The 24,707-nt window shown below is 55.6% G+C and overlaps 3 protein-coding genes across 11 annotated transcripts; 2 read left to right on the top strand and 1 right to left on the bottom strand.

The window, feature by feature from the left end:
* The first annotated feature begins 534 nt into the window (after positions 1-534).
* Positions 535-6,876, top strand: USP21 (ubiquitin specific peptidase 21). Of its 4 annotated transcripts, none has more exons than XM_036273526.1 (13): positions 535-711; positions 1,669-2,287; positions 3,058-3,117; positions 3,258-3,378; positions 3,594-3,705; positions 3,890-4,045; positions 4,789-4,853; positions 5,114-5,217; positions 5,388-5,474; positions 5,751-5,829; positions 6,014-6,121; positions 6,220-6,334; positions 6,507-6,876. In XM_036273526.1, the coding sequence occupies exons 2-13, from the start codon at positions 1,688-1,690 to the stop codon at positions 6,595-6,597; spliced, it is 1,698 nt and encodes a 565-aa protein (XP_036129419.1). In that variant the 5' UTR covers positions 535-711; positions 1,669-1,687; the 3' UTR covers positions 6,598-6,876. The 4 variants fall into 4 exon arrangements, with proteins under 4 accessions (XP_036129419.1, XP_036129422.1, XP_036129421.1 ...); XM_036273529.1 differs by having other exon boundaries at positions 549-711; positions 1,669-2,026; XM_036273528.1 differs by lacking the exon at positions 3,890-4,045 and having other exon boundaries at positions 549-711.
* Positions 6,877-7,463: 587 nt separating this feature from the next.
* On the top strand, positions 7,464-11,352 carry PPOX (protoporphyrinogen oxidase). 3 transcript variants are annotated; one of them, XM_036272527.1, is made up of 13 exons: positions 7,466-7,596; positions 7,683-7,776; positions 7,917-8,051; positions 8,176-8,291; positions 8,469-8,601; positions 8,907-9,051; positions 9,156-9,346; positions 10,168-10,228; positions 10,376-10,494; positions 10,567-10,677; positions 10,760-10,909; positions 11,017-11,059; positions 11,139-11,352. In XM_036272527.1, exons 2-13 carry the CDS (start codon positions 7,690-7,692, stop codon positions 11,279-11,281), a joined length of 1,434 nt encoding a protein of 477 aa, XP_036128420.1. In that variant the 5' UTR covers positions 7,466-7,596; positions 7,683-7,689; the 3' UTR covers positions 11,282-11,352. The 3 variants fall into 3 exon arrangements, with proteins under 3 accessions (XP_036128422.1, XP_036128420.1, XP_036128421.1); XM_036272528.1 differs by having other exon boundaries at positions 7,479-7,540; XM_036272529.1 differs by lacking the exons at positions 8,176-8,291; positions 8,469-8,601 and having other exon boundaries at positions 7,464-7,596.
* Positions 11,353-11,450: 98 nt separating this feature from the next.
* On the bottom strand, positions 11,451-17,147 carry B4GALT3 (beta-1,4-galactosyltransferase 3). 4 transcript variants are annotated; one of them, XM_036272532.1, is made up of 9 exons: positions 17,064-17,098; positions 16,495-16,520; positions 16,158-16,303; positions 15,529-15,808; positions 14,754-14,989; positions 13,758-13,948; positions 13,526-13,648; positions 12,325-12,429; positions 11,451-12,200 (listed from the first exon to the last, which is right to left on the bottom strand). In XM_036272532.1, exons 4-9 carry the CDS (start codon positions 15,791-15,793, stop codon positions 11,927-11,929), a joined length of 1,194 nt encoding a protein of 397 aa, XP_036128425.1. In that variant the 5' UTR covers positions 15,794-15,808; positions 16,158-16,303; positions 16,495-16,520; positions 17,064-17,098; the 3' UTR covers positions 11,451-11,926. The 4 variants fall into 4 exon arrangements, with proteins under 4 accessions (XP_036128425.1, XP_036128426.1, XP_036128423.1 ...); XM_036272533.1 differs by having other exon boundaries at positions 16,158-16,232; positions 17,064-17,088; XM_036272530.1 differs by lacking the exon at positions 16,495-16,520 and having other exon boundaries at positions 17,064-17,147.
* Positions 17,148-24,707: the final 7,560 nt, after the last annotated feature.

Raw genomic sequence — 24,707 nt, 5'->3', positions numbered from 1 at the left:
GACACAAGTACCACGGCTGTACTTTGGGGGGTAGGGGCGGGGGAATGGTGGATGCTCTGGTCAGGAGCTGAGGAATGAGTTTAAAAGGCTCGACTGCTCTTCCTGCTCCTGAGATCTTCCTCTGTCCTTTGAAGGGGAGCCTGGGGCTTTGGCCTGCTAGGTGGCTGAGGAAAGGTTTTGCATGGCCAGCGTTCCTTGCCCTGCGGGGATCTTGCTGTCCCTACTGCTGAGCCCATGGCCTGCAGCTCCCTGGAAAGGATCCATGCTGCAAGCCTGGGGGCCACGCTCTGTGGTCAGATCCGTAGCCCTGTGGACCACAGAATGAGGTGACCCTACACTTCCGGGACTTGGTTTGCAGCAACTGTATAAAGACAATTCTGGGCAGAGCTGGGAACTGGTGGTGCTAAAGTTGGCTGCGTTTCCATGGTGTCGGCGGGGGAGGCGAGGGGCGGGGTTGCGCAAGCGCCGTGGGAGCCTGCGCTAGGGTCCGAGTGCGGATGCGCAGGCGCCGTGAGAGACGCTGAAGCCGGCGGCGGTGGCGGGCGGGACCAACAAAGATGGCGGTGGCCCCGGCGGCGGCAGTGACCTGGGCGACAGCTGCGGCTGAAGCTGCAGCCGGGCCCGCAAGGGTGCTGCACGGGGGCAGTGGGGGGCGGCCCTGAGCTGGGGCCTGGCCCCGGCTGGGCTTCCCCGCCGCTCACCGGGGAACAGGTACGGGCCGCGGCGTTACGACCGGGCTGGGGGGGGGGGTGCTGCCCCGGACCGGAGGACGCCCTCCACAAAGGCAGAGGCGCTGGGGCCGGGCAGGCCTGGGAGAACTGGGCTGGAGGGACCGCGTCCGTGGGCCGTGGGGAGTACAGCGCCGGACTCCGGAGCCAATCAGCGGCCTCGGCCTTTCTGCCCTCGAGGGGGGCGGACCCGCTGGAGCCCTGCGGCGGTGCTCGAGGTGCAGAGACCCGGGGGTCAGGAGTGTCCGCCCCGCCCCGGCCCCTGAGCCCGACACCACGTTTGGAGCTCCAGGGTGGGGGAGGAACGGAGTCGCAAGTCAACCATTTAGTCGGCTTCTTGTGCAGCCCGGAGGGGCAGGGGTGAAGGATGGATGCTTCTTCTGACTGTTGTGCTGGCATCCACACCCCCATTGACCAAAGGGCCGAAGGGACTCCAGGCACATCCCACTGGACTACCCACCCAAGACGGAGGCAAAGCAGTCCAGTGGGCTGCTATCACTCATTCATTTTCAGTCAAGGAATACTAAGTATTTGTTTTGTTTTGTATTAATCCTCACCTGAAGGAATTTTCCCGTCGATTTTTAGATAGAATGGAAAGGAGGGAGGGGGAGAGAGAGAAACATCAATGTGAGAGAGGCACATCAATCGGTTGCCTCCTGCATGAGCCAGCTGGGGATAGAACCTGCAACCTAGGTACTTGCCCTTGACCGGGCATCAAACCCACCAGGCTTTTGTCCGTACACCTTCACTCTAGCCACTGAACCAAACTTGGCCAGGGCAATGAATGCTAAGTATTTACTTTGTGTGGAACTAGGTACTGGGGATACAATGACTGACATGACAGGCAGCGTTCCTGCTCTCCGTGCATATAGATGCTAGTATGGTAGCTTAGGTTCCCCCTTCTGTCTATACTCATGCTGACCCTGTCCTCTTCTCCCAGGTCCAGCGTGAAGTTCACAATGCCCCAGGCCTCTGAGCACCGCCTGGGCCGGACCCGGGAGCCACCTGTCAATGTCCAGCCCCGAGTGGGATCCAAACTACCATTTGCCCCCCGGGCCCGCAGCAAGGAGCGCCGAAACCCAGCCCCTGGGCCAAACCCCATGTTACGGCCTCTGCCGCCCCGGCCAGGTCCACCTGAAGAACGGCTCAAGAAACTGGAGCTGGGACGGACACGGACCTCAGGCCCTCGTCCCAGAGGCCCCCTTCGGGCAGATCATGGAGTTCCTCTGCCTGGCTCACCACCCCCAGCTGTGGCCCTGCCTCTTCCGTCCAGGACCAACCTAGCCCGTTCCAAGTCTGTGAGCAGTGGGGACTTGCGTCCAATGGGGATTGCCTTGGGAGGGCACCGAGGCGCTGGAGAGCTAGGGGCTGCACTGAGCCGCTTGGCGCTCAGGCCTGAGCCACCCACTTTGAGACGTAGCACCTCTCTCCGCCGCCTAGGGGGCTTTCCTGGGCCTCCCACCTTGCTCAGCATACGGACAGAGCCCCCTACTTCCCATGGCACTTTTCACGTGATATCTGCCCGGCCCTCCGAGTCTTTCTACTCCGATGACAAGATGGTGAGGACTTGCCGGCGCACATGGCCTTCCATTTCCATGTACCTCCAGCTTTCTTGCCATCCTATGGCTTTCCTTCCCCTCTTTTCCCAAGTTCTTTTCTTAGCCCCTCATCACAGCATCTGGACTCTCCTCTCCCATACTTAAGTACTCTTTCCGGGTTGTCCGTCACTCCCCAGCATGGTTCGCCACTTCAGTCCCCAGGGAATTATCCCAGCCATTTGGAATTCTTCTTGGTGTCCCCCAGGACCTTCCCTTCCCTCGCCACACCTCTCCTAGGACACTGCCTAGGCCTAATTAATCTCTGGAGCTGAGGCGGGGCAGGCTTAGAACATCTGAGCTAGTGTAGTTGCCCATTTCTCAAGCCAAGTGAGCTAGGCTGATTGCACTTGGAGCCATCGGGAGAGGGTGCAGGAAGGGGCCACGGGGGCGGGAGGGGGCCTTGGAGGCAGCAAGGTGGGAGTGGGGAGCAGCTGGGCAACCATGCCGGTTCTTGGGGAGTTGCCCCAGGAGCTGCATCGCCGGCTAGCTGGGCAGAGGAGCAAGTGGGGAACAGGTGGGACTCCCATGGCTGAGTCCGTGGTGCACTCAGCTGTGATGGGCTTACTGCTCATGGCCAGTGAGGTAGGGAGACCCCAATACCCAGTGAGGGAAAGAGGGTAGAGTTTGGGGGGAAGTATTGGGTGGGCGAAGCAGTGGGCAGCATGCTGTTGAAAGGTTAAAGTGCTAGATGGGCGATATGGGAACCTGCTGACTGCACTCTGACCTTCCAGGCTCATCACACACTGCTTCTGGGCTCTGGTCACATTGGCCTCCGGAATCTGGGGAACACGGTGAGAGCCATTCTCCTGTCCTCCCTGTCTAACAGAATGTGAAGTGGTGCTGGGGGGCAGGAACATGCTGACCCTGGGAAGGAGAGCACGGAAGCTCTTCTAGGGTCTGGAGAGGTAACTGCAGTGCCTCTGCTCCCCAGTGCTTCCTGAATGCCGTGCTACAGTGTTTGAGCAGCACACGGCCTCTCCGGGACTTCTGCCTTCGAAGGGACTTCCGTCAAGAGGTGCCTGGAGGGGGTCGAGCCCAAGAGCTCACTGAAGGTGGGGCAACAACTCCTGCCTTCCCTTCCAAGTCCTCTTCTCCCCAGCGCCTTGCAGGTCCACTGCCTGTGCTGGCAGCCCTAGCCCTCAGGTCTGGCACTTGTATCTTTTTCCTGGTGCCTACTTTGTAAAGGTTGTTGTCCACCTCAGCCTCCTCTTGCTTGCCTCATCCTGTCACTAACCTTTGTTTCCCTTCCCCGTTCCTACCCTGATAGCCTTTGCAGATGTGATTGGTGCCCTGTGGCACCCTGACTCCTGCGAAGCTGTGAATCCCACTCGATTCCGAGCTGTCTTCCAGAAATACGTTCCCTCCTTCTCTGGATACAGGTGGGAGAGCTGGAGGGTATGGAATTTCCCTATGGCCATGTCTGGGGGTAGGCCCAAGCAGGGGCCCTGGCAGCACTGTTCTGAGCCTTGAGATGTCCTTAATCCAGGAAGTGGGGAACAGTGACTGGCAGGGCATAGTGTCTGTAGACTAGGGGCATCAGCTGCCCATACTCTTTGGCTGTAGCCAGCAGGATGCCCAGGAGTTCCTGAAGCTCCTCATGGAGCGGCTACACCTTGAAATCAACCGACGAGGCCGCCGGGCTCCGCCAATCCTGGCCAATAGTTCAGCGCCCTCTCCACCCCGCCGTGGAGGGACTCTGCTAGAAGAACCTGACTTAAAGTAAGGTTGCTCCCCCTCCTCCTTCTCCCCAGTAGTTTACCAATAGCATTCCTCCTTCACAGAACAGGGCTAGTCAGTATTACAGATGTAGGTTGTAGGGAAATGCACAGCCTAGAAAAGGGGTCGAGAAGTGGTGCAGAGTGGAGGGCTGAGAGCAGACAGAGGCACAGGCAGTGCTAGGGGTGTCACCATGGAGGAGGAGGGGATAATTCACAGCGAGATACATAAAGGGTTTGAAGCACAGGGGAGGAAGACAGCGTGTTCTTCCCTTGTCTACATTCCTTTCTTGTCCTCTCACCTTGGCTTTCCCCAGAAAGTCCTCTGAAGCATTACTACTTAGACTCTTCCTTGAAATTTCAAGGAGTTGAGGTATGGGTGGGGTGCAGGCTCTGTGGATCATTTCAGTGGTGTTTGTTTTTTTTTTTTATTTTTTTTATTTATTTTTATCCTCACCCGAGGACATTCTTCGATATTTTGTTCAGATAGAGTGGGAGGGGGAGAGAGAGAGAGAAACATCGACGTGAAAGTGACACATCGAGTGGTTGCCACCCACACGACCCAACCAGAGCCTGGGACAAACTGCAACCAAGGCACGCGCCCCTAGCGGGAACCGAACCCGGGTCTCTCTGGACCGCAGGCGGACGCTCTAACCGCTGAGCCAAACCGGCCAGGGCTCAGTGGTGTTTGAATGCCCCATTTTCCTGCTGTCTCATGGGTGTCCTCTTTCCCATCATCTGTGGCAGTGATGACGACCGGGCCAACCTAATGTGGAAGCGTTACCTGGAGCGAGAGGACAGCAAGATTGTGGGTATGGAACAGGGCACACCATGGGGCAGTCAGCGGGGGTGGGGAAGTGCTGGCTTGGGAGAAAGAAAACAATGCTATCGGTGGATATGAGAACAAGCTGGGTGATGAAGATGTGGAAAAGGTGAGGGGCTCGTTAGGCGTGTTGGTGGTGGGGAAGAAGGTCAGGCAAAGGGGTGGGAAGAGATGCAGACTGAGCAAGCGTCTCAGCAAGTGTCTCAGCATCCCATAGTGATTTTCTTCCTGCCCTTTGCTTCTATCTAGACCTGTTTGTGGGCCAGTTGAAAAGTTGTCTCAAGTGCCAGGCCTGTGGGTATCGCTCCACGACCTTCGAGGTTTTTTGTGACCTGTCCCTGCCCATCCCCAAGGTGGGATTCCAGAGGATTCCAGGGGTGGATGGGACATGGGTTTGGTGACCCAACCCTACCCACCCCCTGAGTGCGGGCGGGAACCCTTTGGGTCTCTGGAGAACTGAAGCCTGGATTAAGAAGAGTTGGAAAAGGACATTCAGAACATGCTGACCCTTCTTTCCCTCCAGAAAGGATTTGCCGGGGGCAAGGTGTCTCTGCGGGACTGTTTCAGCCTTTTCACCAAGGAAGAAGAGCTAGAGTCAGAAAATGCCCCAGTACGTGGGATTCAAATGGGATATAGTAAGGGCAGGGAAGGGGGGGGAGGAGCTCCATATGGGTAAGGGGTTGCATGATGCCTTACTATGAGGAATAATATGTGTGTGTCTGGGTTTGTGTTGGAGTCTCAGGTAAGTCCTAGTACTTGTAGGGCAAAGAGGGCCCAGAGGACACAGAAGTAAAGGGGAGTGGAGTCAATGTTATGTGCTCAGGACGCCGGAGAGCCGCTGGAGGTGAGGAGCACAGCGACCTCACCTTGTTCGACATCCATTCAGGTGTGTGACCGATGTCGGCAGAAAACACGAAGCACCAAAAAGCTGACAGTACAGAGATTCCCCCGAATTCTTGTGCTCCGTATCCTGATATTCAAACTGTTTCTTCCATGCAGAGGCTGGATATTTGGAAGTTGATTTTCCTTAGAAAAACTCCATCTTTCCCTACCGTGACCCTGGTATTCACTAGGGGAGGGGAGTGGGCAGCATTCAAGACCTCAGTCCCCTCTGAGGCCTCTTCTAAATGCTCCTTAACCAGGGCTCAGATCTTAACCGATTTTCCGCCTCCCGAGGCTCCATCAAGAAGAGTTCTGTAGGTGTAGACTTCCCGCTGCAGCGACTGAGCCTAGGAGACTTTGCCAGCGACAAAGCTGGTGAGTATGGCAGGGAAGGTCCTTGTAGTGCCCTGGGGGGTGGGAGAGTGGGAGCGGGCACAGCTGTGACTAGAACCGGATGGCCTCTAACTCCACAGGAAGTCCGGTGTATCAGCTGTATGCCCTTTGCAACCACTCTGGCAGTGTCCACTATGGCCACTACACAGCCCTGTGCCGGTGCCAGACTGGTTGGCATGTCTACAATGACTCTCGGTGAGAACAGCCTCCTATTCAGCCCCCAGCCAGTTCCCTAATGTGAAGCCCTTGGAGGTCAGAGTGCCTGGTGAGGTGGGGTCTCCTGGTCCCTTCCTGGATGTGCGGCTGTCCTGGTGGGCAGGGGGAATATACAGGGATGATCACACCTTCCTCATCTCCCTTCTTCCAGTGTCTCCCCCGTCAGTGAAAACCAGGTGGCATCCAGTGAGGGCTACGTGCTGTTCTACCAACTGACACAGGAGCCACCCCGGTGCCTGTGACACCCCTTTAAACCCTGGCACCTGTGAAACCCTTTCAACATCCTTAAGCCCCAGGCTCCCCATTTACCTCAGAGACGTCTATTTTTGTGTCTTTTTAATTGGGGAGGGGGGAGGGGTGACTGTAGCTCCCATTATTTTTTTTATCTAAGAAGTACCCTTCCACCTGGAGGTCCCCTCGTCTCCCAGCACTATGTACAAAGCGCCCCAGGCCCTGCCCGTGTACAGCCCCCGGACTCTACAATCTCACTTTTTGTGAATAAATTTATTAAGAAAAACTGACGTCCTTTTTTGTACTGGTGCCTGGGGGGTGGGCCGAATTGGATCTGCCCCGACGCGTTGGAAGGAGGGAAGGCAAACTTGAGACTGGTGCCGGCAGGGGGCTGCCCCTCGAGGCCAGGCACCCTAGGACCCCTGTTGACAAACACTGGGTGCGTTGCCCGGCGGCCCCCGCTCCCGCAGGCCCGGCTGTTGCTAACATCAGGAGCTGTTTACGGAGCCGCGTCCCCGGGGCCAGCCACTCTCCTAAGCCCCGGCGCGCGGGGCTGTCCCCCGGGGCGCTCACCTGGCTGGGCCTGGCGCCAGCGCGGGCAGTGCCCCCAGGACGCAGCGCTGCCTCCTCGGCCCCGGGCAAGCAGCTCCGGCCACCAGCCGCGGCGCCGCGCAGGTTGACCTGCCGCCTCTCACGCCGCCGTCCCTCCGCCTCGGGTTTTCATTGGCCAGCGTCATGCGGGGCGCGCCGGGACCCACCAATCAGGAGCAGGGACTGCTGCGCCGGCGCGAGCCGTGGGAGTGCGGCGCGCGGGCGTCGGGGCGGTCAGGGCTGCCGGCTGCCCCCGCACCGCGCGCGCTGATAGCGCGGGTGTGGCCCGTATCTTCCCGCGGGGCGCGGGTGGGGAGCCTGTGCACCGGCACCTGCTCCTCCCTCTTCTCGTCCATCTTGCGGGTGAGTCCTGCGCCCACACCGCGTCTGCCGCCCCTGCCTTAGTTCCCCGGAAAGCGGTGAGTGGCCCGGCTGGAGCGCAGACCCGGGAGGCTTTGCAGAGAGGGCGCCCGGCTCAGCCTTCCGCGCCGCCCCTCTCCCACAGGCTCGCAATGGGCCGGACCGTGGTCGTGCTGGGTGGAGGCATCAGCGGCTTGGCCGCCAGTTACCACCTGAGCCGGGGCCCCAAGCCCCTCAAGGTGAGTGCTACGTGCGGGAGGGAGCCTCCTTTATACTCTGGTCCCATTGCCACCCGGAGGGTGTGCGCTGCCCCCGCCCCTCCAGACTCTTCACCCCGGTGCCCGAGGCCGGGCTGCAGTGTCCACCCCCCTTGACCCAGGTGGTCCTGGTGGAGGGCAGCGAGCGTCTGGGAGGCTGGATCCGCTCTGTACGAGGGCCGGGTGGTGCTGTCTTCGAACTTGGGCCTCGAGGAATTCGGCCTGCAGGAGCTCTGGGAGCCCGGACCCTCCTCATGGTGAGAGGCTGTGGAACGCCCGGGGAGGTTGGGGTTCGTTAGAGGATATAGTCCGAGAAGGAAGTATATTTGGTAGTCAGACCTTTCCTTAGCTTCTCCTCTTCCTGGGGACGGTGGGGAGCAGGTTTCTGAGCTTGGCTTGGACTCAGAAGTGTTACCTGTCCGAGGAGACCATCCAGCTGCCCAGAACAGGTTCCTGTATGTGGGCGGTGCCCTGCATGCCCTGCCTTCTGGCATCAGGTGACACTACCACCTCCTCACTGCACACCCCTTTGTTTTGCCCCTTCCTCGCATCCCTTCCATGTTCTCACCTCCCAGTCTGCCAGCCTTCCCAAGCCCGCAGGGCCTGAATGGACACAAGCCCTGGAGCTGGGATGGCATCCGAGCTGCCTCCTCACTGCACCTTCCTCCGAGCAGGGGGCTACTCAGCCCTTCACCTCCCTTCTCCAAACCTCTGTTGTGGGCTGGGCTGAGGGAGCTGACCACACCCCCAGGCAAAGACCCTGATGAGACTGTGCACAGCTTTGCAGAGCGCCGCCTTGGACCTGAGGTGACACGGCCCAGGGGCCCCAAATTTTTCCCCTCCTACATCAGCCACAGAGCCCCGCACACACACACACCCTCTGGGGCTCTTCTGTGTCACTTGGGTGTGTGCTCTTTGTCTTTTCATACCTAGTAGTTTCCAAATCTCAGTGTTGAAGGGTGAATGCCTTCACTTCCTTCTCATCCTTCCATGATAGTGGGCTGCTTCCCAGCCCAAACCCACCTGCCCACCTCACCCCATCCCTGCTGAGCAGAGACAGTGAAAACCAGTACAGCATACTCCTTGGTCTCAGTCCCAGTCTCATCCTTAAGGTGGCATCTCTGGCCATGGACAGTCTCTGCCGTGGAGTGTTTGCAGGCAACAGCCGCGAGCTCAGCGTCCGGTCCTGCTTTCCCAGTCTCTTTCAAGCTGAGCAGACCCATCGTTCCGTATTACTGGGGCTGCTGCTGGGGGCAGGTGAGGAGAGCATGGTTTGAGGGTCAAGACATTAAGGGCTGCCAGGGTGAGGGACCGGAGACCAGGAGAGCTATTTTGATACTTCCCTACTTCCTCCTCTGCAGGACAGAGCTCACAGCCAGACTCAGCACTCATTCGCCAGGCCCGAGCTGAGCGCTGGAGTCAGTGGTCACTACGAGGAGGGCTGGAGATGTTGCCCCAGGCGCTTAACCACCACCTGACCAGTAGTGGGGTCACTGTTCTCAGAGGCCAGCCAGTCTGTGGGCTCAGCCTCCAGACAGAAGGACACTGGAAGGTAGGAGAGCCCCCTGGAGTGTAATGAACCTTTGTATTACTTTCCATCTTTGCCTAAATGATTTTTGGTGGTTTTTTTTTAATTGATTTGAGAGAGAGAGGAAAGGAGAGAGAGAAACATCAATTTGTTTTTCCCCTTATTTATGTATTTATTGGTTTTGTTTTGTTTTTAAAAAAAAATTTTTTTCTGTATTGATTTTAGAGAAAGAGGAAGGGAGAGGGAGAGACAGGCACATCGATGAGTGAGAAGATCGATTGGCTGCCTCCTGCATGCCCTCCACTGGGGATCAGGCCCACAACATGGCATGTGCCCTGACCAGGAATCGACCGGCAACTTCTTGGTGCTGGGTCAACACTCAACCACTGAGCCACACTGGCCTGGCCGTTGGTTGCTTCTTGTGTGGGCAGTGATCCGGGACCGAACCCACAACCTTGATAGGTAGGGATAGTGCTCCAGCGAGAAGAGCTACCGAGCTGGGGCTGCCTGAATGTTTTAACCAAGCCAGGGCTGGAGGACTGAACCAGCTCACTGCTTTTCTGCCCTAAAAGCTGTTTAAATATGGGCCTTATTTGTGGACCTTTCTCCAAGACCCATTTGATCCAAGTCTGCGGGTTGAAGTACTGTTTATAAGTGGCTGAGAGATTGGGGAACAACCCAATTCCACTAACAGCTCAGATTGGACAAGTGGCCCATCTGGCCCACTTCCTGTAGTAACAGGGGTGATTTTTGTGCAGACTACCAGACTCTCCTACCACTTGGGTGCCCAGGAAGCTGAGGTAAACTTCTCATTATCTGTGTTTCAAATGTTTTCTTCTTCTCAGGTGTCTCTAGGGGACAGCTGCCTGGAAGCTGACCATGTTATTAGTGCTCTTCCCGCTTCAGGTAATGGGGTAGCCATCCTCCCCTTCCCCAGTCAGTGAGGCAAGCCGTAGGTTTCTGGGCCGGCAGGACAGTGCCATGCCCCTGAACTGTTCGTGGGAATTGTTCGTGGGAAGGCCTCCTAAGCAGGCCTCTGCTGGCTCCCTCCAGTGCTCAGCAAGCTGCTCCCTGCTGAGGCTGCCCCTCTGGCTCGTGTCCTGAGCACCATCACTGCTGTGTCGGTGGCTGTGGTGAACCTGCAGTACCGAGGAGCCCGTCTGCCTGTCCAGGTGTGACACAGGAAGGGGGGACAGGGCCCAAATGGAACCCTTCCCTCCCTGACCACCTCTTCCTTTTCTCAGGGGTTTGGACATTTGGTGCCATCCTCAGAAGACCCAGCCATCTTGGGAATCGTGTACGACTCAGTTGCTTTCCCGGAGCAGGATGGTAGCCCCCCTGGCCTCAGAGTGACGGTGAGAGGAGGCAGCTTTGCTTAGTGGGGGTCCTGACGGGCTCCTGTTGCCCAGAGTAGGCCAGTACCATCTTCTCCCCCAGGTGATGCTCGGAGGTTCCTGGTTACAGACGCTGGAAGCCAGGGGAACTGGCTTATCCCAGGAACTGCTCCAACAGCAGGCACAGGAAGCAGCTGCCACACAGTTAGGGCTGAAGGGGCCACCGAGCCACTGCCTGGTCCACCTGCACAGGGTGAGCTGGGATCTGTGCCTCGAAGGCAGAGGCTGGTGTTTTCGTCCTTGTCCATCAAGGCCTGTGACATTAATAAACTTTTCCTTTTCTCTCCTTTTCTCTCCCAGAACTGCATCCCCCAGTATACACTAGGCCACTGGAAGAAACTGGGTAAGTTGGGAAAGCAGCGAGGCTGAGGAGAGCCAGGGAAATCAGACCCCCAGCCATGTCACCCCTTTGTCCTTCCCAGAGTCAGCGACCCATTTCCTGGCTGCTAACGGGCTGCCCCTGACTCTGGCCGGAGCCTCCTATGCGGGGGTTGCTGTCAACGACTGTATAGAGAGTGGGCGCCAGGCAGCAGCCCGGGCCCTGGGCTTAGAACTTGATGGGTGATCCTCACACCCACCTCTTGTTGCCCTGCTGGCCCAGAGTCTCACCGTGACAATAAAAGTTGCTGGAGCTTGGCTTGGTCTGGCTGTCCTGTCCTGGGCATGGGGGAGGAAGAGGTACAGAGACAGGCAAAGGGTGTCTGGGGTGCAGAAAGCAGGAGCAATGGTGAGCTAGTCCTTTATTAGAAAATATATCAAAATCCCTGCCCCTGAGCCAGGTCCAGAAGAGGGAGCTGCTCCAGCGGCAGCAAGTGCCCAGGGAGAGGCTCGCGTCACGTGCATCCTGGGGACCATAAATAGAATAAATATTCACAGAGGTCCCGGGAGAAGCAGATCACTCTTCTCTCCGTGGAAGAGGAAGGGACTTGGGTCCAGCCCTGCTCCTACTCCCAAGGGACTCCCAAGAGTCGTCACATAAAATCATGACATCAAGGATTCACAGTCATAAGCCCTGGCAAGTGCCCCTAGAAAGAGGGACCCCCAGGTCGAGAGGAGCCCAGCTCCAGTCCAGCAGTGAGGGGGGGCCTCTGCCCCCAGCACAGCTCTTGTCAGCTCCCCAACGTCCCCCTGAGGGCAGTGAGGAGCCGAGGGTGGGAGAACACAACTCCTCTGGTTCAGTTCCAGGACTAAGGTTGGCAGGAAGGAGGAGTCAGTGTGAACTCTGTGGGGCTGTGTGGTTGGCAGTAGGCAGAGGGCCAGGCCTGGCTGGGGGCCTGCGCTGCAGCATCTCTTGACGGAAGGCCTGGGAGGAGCCAGGTGGGTAACGGGGACCAGAGGGAATCCGGGGGCCCCGGGGGTCAGTTCCAATGTCTGCTGTGATGTTGGTATAGAGAGGGCCCAACTCTCGGGCCAGCAGTCGGTATGTCAGTGAGTTCATCCCATCTTGTGTCCAGGAATTCTGGGTGCGGACCAGGAGGTCAAATCTGAGGGTTAGAGGTTAGAGACTAAGACCCAGAAAGGAACAGCCAAGAATCTAGGGACTGTAGGAGTTTTCTGGCTGGAACGCAGAGCCCAGGATCCAGCCCAGGCAGGCAGTCCTCTGCCTACCTGTGGGGGTTTTCCTCGTTGCCCTTGTCTCCTCGGTGCTTCACCATCTTATAGTGTCCCACAGACATAGGGGGGCGAGAGATCTTCATGCCAGCCAGCCGTACCCTGTGGGGAGAGTGGGGAACCTTAGAGGGTCAGACCAGAGGACAGCTGCTGACCGGCGCATAAGCAGAGCACAGGCCAGCAGGAAGGGTTGCATGAGCCCTGCACTGAGAACAGCCGCTTCCAGTTAGGCAAAAAGCAAAAAGTTAACTATTTCTAGTTAGTGCCGAGTACTGGGAAGGGAGGGAACGTCACAGGGAAAGAAGGAAAAGGCTGGTGTATGCAAACCCTCGGGGCCTTGTGCCAGCTCCTGGGCCCTTTAAACAGTTGGCAGGGGTAGGTTTGCACCCCACCTGTGTTCCCTAAATGGCCCCAGGAGCTGCCCTTGCAGTCTGGGTAGGACAGAGAGAGGAGCCATTCTGTCAAAAGGGCAGGACAAGACTGGAGTTGTCAATCCAAGCTCAGCGATTTGTGTTCAGAAGAATGGCTGAGCTGCCCACCTCCGCGACCCGCACCACCCTGCTCCAGTGTGCAGGGCAGAAGCAGCACCTTGAGAAACCAACCCCTAGCCCCACGTGCAGAAGCAGGACGTGAAGACGGCCTGAGAAGAGGACGTTCAGAAACTGCCGGGTGATTTACACTCAAGAGGACAAGAATCTAGAGATGTCATCCCAGAGAGCACAGCGGGAAGAGCAGGCAGTGGATACAGAACATCAAGCCCAAATATTCAGATATGAATATGAAATTAGGTCAGTTGAGGCTGAAGGTCACAATGTGAACACGTGCTAAGAATGAGTTGGCCTCAAGCCAATGGCAGAGGCTTTGAAAAGAGTGATTCTGGGTTCTATGAGTACCTCCTCCCCCATCCCCGCAGGAAGTGGTCTGGGTGCAGTCCTGGCAGGAGGACTGTCTGAAGGCCCCTTCCCAGCTCTGGAATCCCATGATCCCAGCCCATTGCTCTAGGAGACTGAGGGTGACAGTGAGGGGTACGGGGAGCAGCTTAAAACCAGTCCCGGGTGGGCTGAAAAGACCAGGGCAGAGGGGTGCATAGTCCAGGACCTGTGAGCCAAGGTTAGTGGGAAAGGGCTGCGGCCAGGGATAGCCTCAGGACAGGATGCCAGCCGGTGGGGGTGGGGGTGGGGGTGGCAGGAAGTCTGACCTGGTGGCGATGTCGTCGTCCTCACCACCCCAGCCCCAGTACTCATTGGGGAAGCCATTCATCTTCAGGTACTGGTCAGGAGTGAGCGCCGAGACCCCTCCAAAGTACTGGGGGTATGGGAGGCTAGGGAGAGAAAGATCCTTGGGTTCTACAGGTCTGGAATACATCCCTACCCACAATCCCCTCAGCTCGCCTCCTTCCCTGCTTCCCAGCATCCTTGCATAACTTCTACCTGTATCCAAACTTGTTCATGGCGACAGCAACATGCCGGGGTCCACGGGGGTCACACACATACAGATTGTGGTCGTTCTCTGGCAGGAGGTCCACATCGTGCAAGAACAGGCAGTCCCACTCTTCATCACGCAGGGCCTCCCGGACCCCAACATTCAGCAGCTTTGCCCTGTTAAAAGTTCCATTTCCAGCCTGCAAGATAACGGAGGAGGACCAGACTGTGTCTGTGGGTGGCATGGAGAGGAGGGGTCTGAAGTATCAAAGTGGGATGGGGGAGGCAAAGAGAAGGAAGAGAAAGACAAACTATCTTAAATTTTTTTCATTCAACAAAAATTTCGTTGAACAACAGTATGTGCCTGATACTTACATGCTGCTGTTTAGCATTAAATCCTGACCACCAACAACCACGTGAATAGATGTCCATCAGTCACCATTCTTTGCATCATTTTAGGGGGTTAAGTATTTTGCTTAAGGTCACATACGGAACAAATGGCAGAACTACAGTTTTAGCCCAAATCTATCCAATTCCAAACTCACGCAATTCGAAATTCAACAAAGGAAAGTTCCTGGACGCGTGTAGGGCAAAGGGCACACCTTGCACGGAGTGAGAAGTGCGCAGACACGTTGGCACAGCAGAACCAGGAACTCCCCACATTCAGCAGACTCTAGGGCTTTGGCTGGTTTGGCTCTGGTTAGAGCGTCAGCCTGCGGTCTGGAGAGACCCAGGTTTGGTTCCTGCTAAGGGCATATGCCTCGGTTGCAGTTTGTCCCCAGCCCTGGTTGATCATGCAGGTGGCAGCCACTCAATGTGTCCCTTTCACATTGATGTTTCTCTCTCGCTCGCTCTCTCTCTTCCTCTCCCTCCCACTGTCTTAACCAAAAAAATGGACAAATGTCCTCTGGTGAAGATTAAAAAAAAATGACTCTAGGGGTCATATATGCATCTACTGGAGGCTTCCTCACAAGAAAGAAGGCGGAGTGCGTGGAGGTGGGGTACCTGGTGGATGACGTAGATGCCGTAAGCAAGCTGCTGGCGCTGTAGGAAGGGGTGCAGGTGGTAGAGCAGCAAGCGCAGGTGGTGCTCCCGGGCTCGGTGCGGCACAATGACAGCTGTTCGGGAGCGGGGCTCACACCCTGCGGGGCGGTACCGGCCCCCTGCTTCCACCCGGGGATTCCTCTCCACAATCTCTGCCAGCGATGGCACTGGGCTAAAGGACACGGACACAGGACCCACTGTTGGAGGGAATGGCAAGTCAGGGATTAGAGAGTCAAGGAGCAATGAAGGACCACCAGGGACCAGGAGCACCTCTGGTTCTTGCAGTCCTGGTTTGGGGCTCAGCAACCCCTAAGGGCTCACTCAGAAATCTCACAAGCCTTGAGTTCCCAATCCCTTGGATGGCTTTGCAAAGTCTGGAAGGTGCAGGCTCCTTACCTAGCCTACTTTCTTATTTTAGGTTCCAAAATTCTCCTGCTTTACAGGGTTGGAAGCTACAGTTAGGGGATGGAGAGAACAGATGGACTTCCAACTAATAAACTAAATCAGGACTCATCCTAGTCTGAGGCAGGAAGAAGCCTGTAAATGGTCAGGCAGTGGGAAGCTTTGGCTCAACCCGAGCCCAATCCAGACTCCAAATTCAAAGTTCACTCCATCTCAACCTCAGCCCACCTTCCAACTAATCAGCCTCCTGTGCTAAGCCCCACTCCTGCCCCCATCCCCACTCGTCTCCCACACCCCCACACCCCCTCACCTCCCCCTCGCCTTGCGCACTCACCTAAGAGAGGCGATCGTTCTGGACAGTAGGGCAGACCTTGAGGACCCAGAGGGCTGCCTGGGGCAACAGCTGGGGCCCCAGACAGGTGACTGAGGTTACTGTAGACATCATGGGGATGAGAATAGTCAAATGTGGGCCCCTGCTCTCGGCCAAATAGGGCACTGAGGCTTCGGAAGCCCCCCAGTGACAGGTACATCATGACGGCCAGCTGGGAGCCTACAAGCAGGGCCAGCGTGCAGGGCCGCTCCAGCAGCCTCCGCAACATCCTGGGCTGTGAGGTCTGGGGAGGGAGAGGAGAGTGCTGGGGGCAGGCAGGACCAGCACAAGCCAACAGAGAACATCGTGTAGGGATGAAGGTGGTGCCAGGGGTAAAGAGGAAAACAGGCAAAAAAAGATAGTCGCAGAAGGGAGCACACAGGTGTGCAGTCATGCAAAGGGAAGAGAGAGACCGGCAACCATCAGCAGCCCCACCACCTGTCTCTTTCAGCCCAAGAATCACTCTCCAGCACCCTCCCCAACCCCCTCCTGCTATGTACTCTCGGTCCTCACCCTGAAGTCAGAAGAACCCCATATCCATTTCAGAGGAGTCTCTGGAGAACCTCCCTTCACATGTATAGGGAGAGACTCACCTAGGTTCAATCTGTGTTCTTCCAGATCGTGGGGGCTCTAGGGGGTCCCGGGGGAGCAGAGATGTGAGGCATTATCTAAAATTGGAAATGTCACAGAGGACAGGGACAGCCTCCACCCAACACTCCAGCGGAGCTCCTGGGACCAGCTGGAACAAAAGTGGGCGCGGGTTAGCTGCCCACCTGCGGAAGGGTGCAGAGGGGCAGGTGAAGGTGAAGCGGGTTTCCCAGCAGGGAAGTGAGGAAGGTGCTAGAAAACAAAAGGGAGGGGGGCCAGCAGGGCAGGTCCCTGGCCTCTCCCACCGGTGACCCTGGAGAGTCGGGTTAACTGCATACTCACCCATCCCCCACTCCAACAGGACCAACCTGTTCGGGAAGTGGGGACAGGGCAGCTAATGGAGACAGTATTTCCGCCAGGGTGCGAGGCAGGCACGACAGGACTGTGAAGTGCTCTCGAGAGAACCAGGGCGGAGCAGGAAGCAACCAGGTCCTCGAGCCTGGGAGCTGGCTCCTCAGGTGCGGGGAGCGTGACCCCCTGGGAACTGCACACGCCCCGAGGCGCGGCGGGGCGCGGGGGGGAGGCGGCCCTCCGCTGCCCTCGCGGGTCCAGCGGGGTGGGGAGCTCGCTGCTCCAGCGGGCGACACCTGTCCGGCCCCCGGCTGGCCCACCTGGAGGGTGTGGTCAGCGCCCGCAGAGCGTCGCCCCGAGCGCTTTCGAGCGCCGGCTCCCACCCAGCCTCCTGCGTGCGCCCTGCTCGCCGGTGCCCACCCGGCCTCGGTCCAGACTCCGCCTGCCTGCGACCCGCTCCCCTCCGGCCCGGCTGCAGCCTTCGCTGCAAACTTCTCGTCCTCCCGATCGCCCGCTCGTTCGTCCCGGGCCTCTCGCCCCACCAAGCCCGGGCCGCATACCTGGTCTGCGGCTCCCCGTCGTCACCGCCGGCCTGACAGCCGGGCAGGCACCTCCGCCGCCATCTTGGATGCGGGCACGGGGGGCGGGGCCGCGGGGCGGGGCCACGGGGCGGGGCGGGGCCGCGCGCTGCAGGCGGGGCTGGCGGGGGCCGCGGCCGGCGGGACGCAGCCTCCGGCGCCGCGCGGGATTCCGTCCCCACCCCTCGGACTTGGAAGCCGCTGCCAGACCGGACGGTCCTGGCTCGGGCCGGACGCTGCCCCAGAGGCGGAGCGCTGGCTTGGTGTCAGCGGCGCCCCTGCAACCTGCTGCCACGTGGTAGCAACGTCGGTCCTGCTCGGATACAGTGTTGCTGCCGGCTCTGGCGCACTTTGTATCCACACGGTGACCCTCGGAGTAGAGACCGTTGTCAATGCAACAAGGACTCTGGTTGTGGACGGAAGGGCTGCGTCTGCGTTGATGGAAAAGTTTCCCCAGATACCAGAGTAGAATGGACGCCCCGCTCAGATGCGATATGTTCGGTGGCCTCCACTACCCCTTAGCATCTTGTGTTTCTCAGGAGCAGATGTTCACACTGAGGACACTTGAAGAACTCAGTTCCTGCGTCGAGAGTTCCCAGTCAGAAAAATTGCAGCTCATTCACGGTGGGGATTGCAGAAAGGCTTCCCAGGAGAAGGAACAGCTAGTGGGGAACCTGGAGGACTTGTCCACGGCACATTCATCTGCTTTATAAGGCGTTGCCATGGAACCATTTTACAGCTCTGTGCAGGCAACTGATCGACACGCAAATTCTGCCTTCTCTCGGGGAGGCTCAAATAACCCAGTATTCTCCACACTGTAGAAAACAACACTTTTTTCCTGCATTTTCATGTTCATTTCTGTATTCCTGAGCTGTAAACGTGTCTGTTCTTTAGATTTCCTTTTTTTTTTTTTTTAATCCTCATTTTTCTATTTATGTTCAGATAGAGTGGGGGAGGGGGGGAGAAAGAGAAACATCCTGGACCAGGCCAGGGAGGAACAGCAACAGAGGTGCGTGCCCTTGACTGGAATCGAACCGCCACTCTGCTGAGCCATACCAGCTAGGGTTAGATTTTCTTTTGCACCGGTTGTAACATCTTCCTATTCCTTCAACAGTTAAGTAAAACCTCTAACATGTGTTTGTTTGTATATATATTCTGACAAAAACTTGACCAAACTTTGGACAGGCTTGGGTCCCCCACTTGTCTGAGCTCTTGTTTCAATTTTTTTTTTTTTTTCAATCCTCACCAGAGGACATTTTTCCATTTTTTGTTCAGATAGAGTGGGAGGGAGAGAGAGAAACATCGACGTGAAAGGGACACTTCAAGTGGTTGCCACCGCATGACCCAATGGGCCGGGGACAAACTGCAACCGAGGTACGTGCCCTTAGCAGGAACCAAACCTGGGTCTCTCTGGACTGCAGGCTGACGCTCTAACCGCTGAGCCAAACCGGCCAGGGCTGGGCCTTCTTTTCAAATGGATGTCATTCTCGGGCCTCTAGCCACTTTTCCAACAATCTTGCCAACCTTCGTATATGACCACCCTTGGCCTGCTTTTCATGAAAATCCTATTATGTTTGTTTAACAAGACTCTCCCTACCCTCGATATAATTATCCATTCACTGACCCTCTCCTGCTCACCAGCTATTAATATCCACTTGTCTAAACTGTTCAGAGTTGAGCCCAATCTCTCTCAGACTGGGATATTTTTGACACCTGTTGCAATAATCAATTTTAACAAGCGTCAGAATAATTTTTTTAACTGTGTGAGTCATAATTTCACCTTCTTTGAAAAGTATCTTCTAACAGATGAATGGTCTTCTGGGCAGAGGAAACCATAAATGCAAAAGTCTGGAAACGAGTAAGAAATGAAGGAATTTGGGAAATTAAAAATGGATCAGAAAAACTGGACAATAGAGTGAAGGGAATGGTGAGCTATGGGACTGGAGAGGTAAATAGATGCCAGATAATGAAAGACCCCAAGAACCACATGAAAATCCTGTGGGCGAGGATTATCCTGAGGGCGAGAGGAAGTCATCCAAGTGCTGTGCACAGAGAGTCCCGCGATCAGGACTTGAGGGAGTCACTCTGGTGGAGCTGTCACTGGAAGCAGAGATACCATTTAGGGGCCACTATGGAAAACTAAGAAGCGAAGTGAAGCTCATGCAACATAAGGTGATATTGGTGAGACCAGAGGGAAGAAGGGCTGACTTACTGCAGTCAGGTGGGTCATGAGGAAATGACTCTGTTCTTGTTCTAACCAGCCTGTGTCGAAACTTCCAGTCCTGCATCAGTGCCTGGGTAGACATCAATCCTCCAGGTAACCCTCTGATTACCCCAAATGACTAAAGAAAGAATGTTTGCTTATCCAAGCTCCCTGACACCATCATTCAGACCGTTGCTCACGTAGAGGATTTCCACTCCAACCAGTCCAGAACCGAGAATGCGGGACCAGTTCTTCTCACGAGGGTACTTTTTACGGCAAGAACGCTGAGCTTTTCTTTCTTCTTTGGAACATTCTGGTTATTGCCTAGTTGTGTTTCTAGTTTGCAAACCCTAATACCCTGAAATAAACCATCATTTATTTCTAGCCAAAGCCTCCTCTTTCTCAGGTTGTTTGACAGAGGATACCTTTAGGAACTTTTAGGAGGCAAACAGGGCTCAGTGACCAACCAGCTATGCCAAGTCAGGGAGTTAGAGGACTTCAAGATGACTGATTTCTAACATGGATCACTGGGTGTAAGGTGGTGCTGTTAGAGTAGGTAGTTAGATGGATAAGAACAGAGCAGAGAAATAACAAACTGACCAAAAAAAAAAAAAAAAAAAGCTTAAATGAACAAGAGAAAGGGGGAATAGAAACTAAAACAGCCGTCAAAGTTAGACAAAAACAAGGAAAAGAAATGCAATAAAAATGACGCCAGCACCAAAAAGACAGAATCTTACGAGATCCGGCAGGCACAGGAAATTCTAAGAAACACGCCAGTGAAACAGACCCAGAAAAGTCTGGGGGGCCCACCAGCTAAAGGACCAGTGGTGCTGGGGGATTAGGACAGAGCGTGGAAGGGGCCAGAGCAAGACAAGAGCCAGGACTCAGACGCTCTGGGAGCACTCGGGCCTCCCTGGGGCTGCCCACGTGAGAGGGCTGCCCACGTGAGAGGCCCTCAGGTGTACTTGCGCCTAAATAAAGCTTTGCCAGTTGCTGCAATTCCTGTCTCTTGTGTTGAAATCTTTCCTCTGGGAGACAAGAACACAGTCTTGCTGATCCCTAGCACTGCTAACATTACCATTTAATGAAAAACAAAACCTAGAAGAGGCACATTTGGGGAAAAGGGTAGAGATGACAGGTTAAACCTTAGACACAATGAATGTGAGGCTCCTGCAGAGACTCAACAGGAGAAAACCCTGGGCTCGGGCTCGTCAGCAACACCAAGTTAAAAGCCCCTGGGCTGTGATGCTGAGCAATACACTCAGCATCCGACAGACGAACCTCATCTTAAGGGTTTTGAAATGATTAGTGAGAGTTGTGGAAAAGTGCCAGCAGAGGGCCGACATGCAATACCACTGAATTTTCAACACGACGCAGGAACCAAGTAAAAGCCCTGGTTTTTAAGCAGCTCCTGTGTAGTGGAAGGAGAGACTTAAACAGAGACTTGCTCCTCCACGGTGTCCATTCCTGTGAAACTGGCCTCCCCTTCGATCCTCCTCTTCTCCCTACCACCTTCCAACAACTGCCCCCCACCCTGTTTCCAAGAACTTCCATCGCATCGCACCCTGGCCATGCCCAGGACGTCATCACCAGAACTGCTGTATTTCTGAAAATGTATATTCTAATATGCTGATTTCCACCACAGCCTCCTGTCTTTCTCTATTCTGAATAAATCCTGGGTCCTTAGTGGCTCAGTCATGACAACAACCCAGCCTTGTGATAAAAAACTAATTTATAATAATTTAAATCTCTATTTGTTTCTCAAGGAAACATCAGAGGTGAGAGGCAGGGGAGTGGAGCACATTTAAATGTCTTTATTTTTATTTTATTTTATTTTTTTTATCCTCACCCGAGGATATTTTTCCATTTTTTTTTTTTTTTTTTTGTACAGATAGAGTGGGAGGGAGAGAGAGGAAGGGAGAGAGAGAGAAACATCGACGCGAAGGGACACATCGAGTGGCCTCCACCCGCACGACCAACCAGGCCGGGGACAAACTGCAACCGAGGTACATGCCCTTAGCGGGAACCGAACCCGGGTCTCTCCGGACCGCAGGCCGACGCTCTAACTGCTGAGCCAAACTGGCCAGGGCTAAATGTCTTTATTTATTTATTTATTTTATCCTCACCCGAGGACACTTTTTCCATTTTTTGCACAGATAGAGTGGGAGGGAGAGAGAGGAAGGGGGAGAGAGAGAGAAACATCGACGTGAAGGGACACATCGAGTGGCTGCCACCCGCACGACCAACCAGGGCCGGGGACAAACTGCAACCGAAGTACGTGCCCTTAGCGGGAACTGAACCCGGGTCTCTCCGGACCACAGGTCCGGACCACAGGCCAACGCTCTAACCGCTGAGCCAAACTGGCCAGGGCTAAATGTCTTTATTTTTTAAAAATTAGTTTTATAGTTGTTTTTTTATCCTCACCTGAGGACATTTTTGCATTTATCTTCAGATAGGGAGGGAGAGAGAGAGAAACATCGATGTGAGAGACACATCGACTGGCTGCCACCCACACAACCCCATGGGGCTGGGGACAAACCGCAACCGAGGTACACGCCCCTTAGCGGGAACCAAACCCAGACTCTCTAGTCCGCAGGCCGCCAAACCAGCCAGGGCTTAAATTATTTTTATTAATTTATTTTTGTCACAGACATTTCTCTTTTTTCCCCCACTGACACTCTCCTTCCAATCATCCCCCCCCCCATTTAAATGCCTTTAAAATTCTTTCTCTCCCACTCAACATTTCCCCCCGGGAGGGTGGCTACTCCCCAGACAAGCCCTTCCAGCCCTGCTCCGCTCCTTACTCTCCACATCAAGTCTGTTCTCTTTGGTCACTTTGGTTTTGCCTAACAGAGCAGAGCCCTGGAGTGGGCAGTGCTTCCTCCTCCAGCACCACCCTGCTCACAGCCGACTCTGGAAAGGGAGGAGACACCTTCCAGGAGCACTTCTGTGTCCCCTCAGTGTGCTCGCACCCCTCTGTCACGGCTCACCACGCAGGTCTGGGGCTTTTGTCTTATAGGACTGGCTCAGACCATGAACTCTGAGGACAGGGACCATGTCTTCCCTTTTATCATCCCCTAAACAGAACCCAGAACTTTGGACACACATTCTACAAAATAACCCATCTTGGATCTGACCAACAGTTTTTTGGTGTAATTACTTTCTCGTACCGATGCAGGAGTGGGAGGGGACAGGCAAAAGAAGACATTTGAGGGGAAGGGAATCAGCATGTAGGACACTTGCCAGAAGCCAGGCACAAGGCCAAGCATGTCCATCATTCTGTTCTTCAGTTCTGACCTCTCCACAGGCAGGCAGTCTACCCATTTTCCAGATAAAGAAACTGAAGCTCACAGAGATTGAGTGATTTACGATCACATCAAAGCTTGGATTCAGTCTGACTCCAAGAATGTGCACCCTTCCCAGATGTGCTGGCAGCATGATTTGGTCCGTTTGTAGCCCAGCGGCTGATTCATTGAAACAAACAAATGGGATACGCAGTCAATTTTAATGAGGGAATTAGGTCAATGAATATACTTTCCTCAGACCCATTTTCAGGCCCAAATTCTCACCTTTCCTGCTTCTCGGTGCAAATTTGTGTCCACATGATCAAGAGCGTGTGCTAGTGTCTGGTTGGACGTGCATTTGTCCTGTGTGCTTGGGTTATCAGGGCTGGTAGGTCCTGTGGCTGGTGGCCCAGACTGAGAGATGCCTTAAATCTACTTCCTGCCCCGCCTTTACTGAGGTTCTCTAGGCCTATCCCCTTATAAGGTCCTGTCTAGGGAAGTTGCTCATGTTATTGGGCCTCCCCCCCAACCCCCCAGCATTTTTAGAACTGGTGGTTTCCCCCAGCTGTCAGCTGGTAAATGACGAGAGCAGTCAGGGACTTTGGCTTTCCCCCAGCAACAGTCAATGGGACACGTATTTGATTGGTTCGGAAGCATCCACTTAACCAATAAAATGTTAATACGTTGAGTTTTACTTTCTCCCCTGACAAGCCCTGACCAATGAGATGCTGGTTTTGTCACTGTCAATCTGGTGTTTCAGAAAACAAAATACTGTAATACTACATGGAGATTAAGAAACGGGGTGAGACGGAGTGGGTGTATAAATGAGTGGCCCATCCCACAGCACCCCCAGAAACTCGGCTTTCCCGCCCCCATCACAGAGGCAGAGGTTGGACAAATGCCCAGATTCCTCTGCTCTGACCACAGAGCAGAGTCTCAGGGGCGGAAAGAGCTTAAGGGAACTGGCCCAACTCACAGTTACTGCTTCAACCTCAAACACACGTGAACACTTGCGTTCACACGAGATGCTTCTCAGACTCTGCTTGAGCTCCTCCCCGGACAGGGCACTCACCGCCTCAGCGGTCACTGGCTCTTTGTTCTCCACCTCACCTCGTTCCCTCTCTTCCCTCTAAAACCACATGCTTGGATGTCTCAGTGCCTCTGTCCTTCCTGCGCCTCCCGTTTCTCCTGCTCAGCTCAGGAAGGCAGCACGCGGGAGGTCTGGGGAGATGGGACTCGCCTTGGCTCCTGCAGAGACAGAAGCGCTCCTCACCCTGGCAGGACAGAATCGGAGCCCTGACTTCAGGGTATTAGGCAGAGTCTGCAGCCTGGGTCTGGGAAGGGTGGCTGGGGTGAGCACTCCGGAAGGGCCAGGCCTTGTCTGGGACTGAGGGCCCGCTGCCTGGCTTCTCTGCCCTCCTCCCGCACTGTGTGCCTTCACCAACCCGCCCGATCACAGAGACGGCCTCTAAGCTCGGTCCCTTTCTGGGAAAGTCACACAAGGGTAACTTCCACAGTGAATGACCATGAGGAGGCAGGGCTGTCAGGATTCCACCCTGTAATTCTCCTCACCCAGTAAGCCCAGGCTCGGCCTCCGCACTGTTCCTTTGTCCCTTGTTATCCAGTTCTTTGTACCATCTCGTTGTTTGTCCTGTGGAGGTTACGTACACAACCTCCCCCGAAAGCAGCGAGCTCCCTCCGCCACAGCTCGTGCCTGTACTGTGTGTACCACGAGCTCACAGTCCTGGGGGTCTCATTCTGCTAACTGGATCACTGTGGCCGCGGCCAACAGCCAGGGCCAGGCGCAGCAGAGGGACCGTGTGTACTGGAAGGAAGGGAAGGGGTGGCCCTGTCCCCATAGCTGCTGAGGGCCAGGGGGTGGGCAGGGGGCATGGTGCACAGGGCATTGTATGAGGCCCAGCCTGGTACAGAACTGGACCAACAAAGCCCAGCCCAGTGAGCACAGTGCACACAAACCACCTCGACCTCCACAGCCAGCCTGGCCCCAGTCCCAGCTCCATATCTCCAGCTGCAATGGCCAATTGAGGCCGCCCTCGGTCCTGTCCCCTCTGCCACCCCCGCCTCAGGGTCTCCTCCCACACCTGCACAGCGTGGCCCTCCCCCATCCCTAGCAGCCCA

This window comes from Molossus molossus, unplaced genomic scaffold, assembly GCF_014108415.1.
Source record: "Molossus molossus isolate mMolMol1 unplaced genomic scaffold, mMolMol1.p scaffold_m16_p_20, whole genome shotgun sequence".
NCBI lineage: Eukaryota > Metazoa > Chordata > Mammalia > Chiroptera > Molossidae > Molossus > Molossus molossus.
This window is presented reverse-complemented; position numbering and strand designations above follow the sequence as displayed.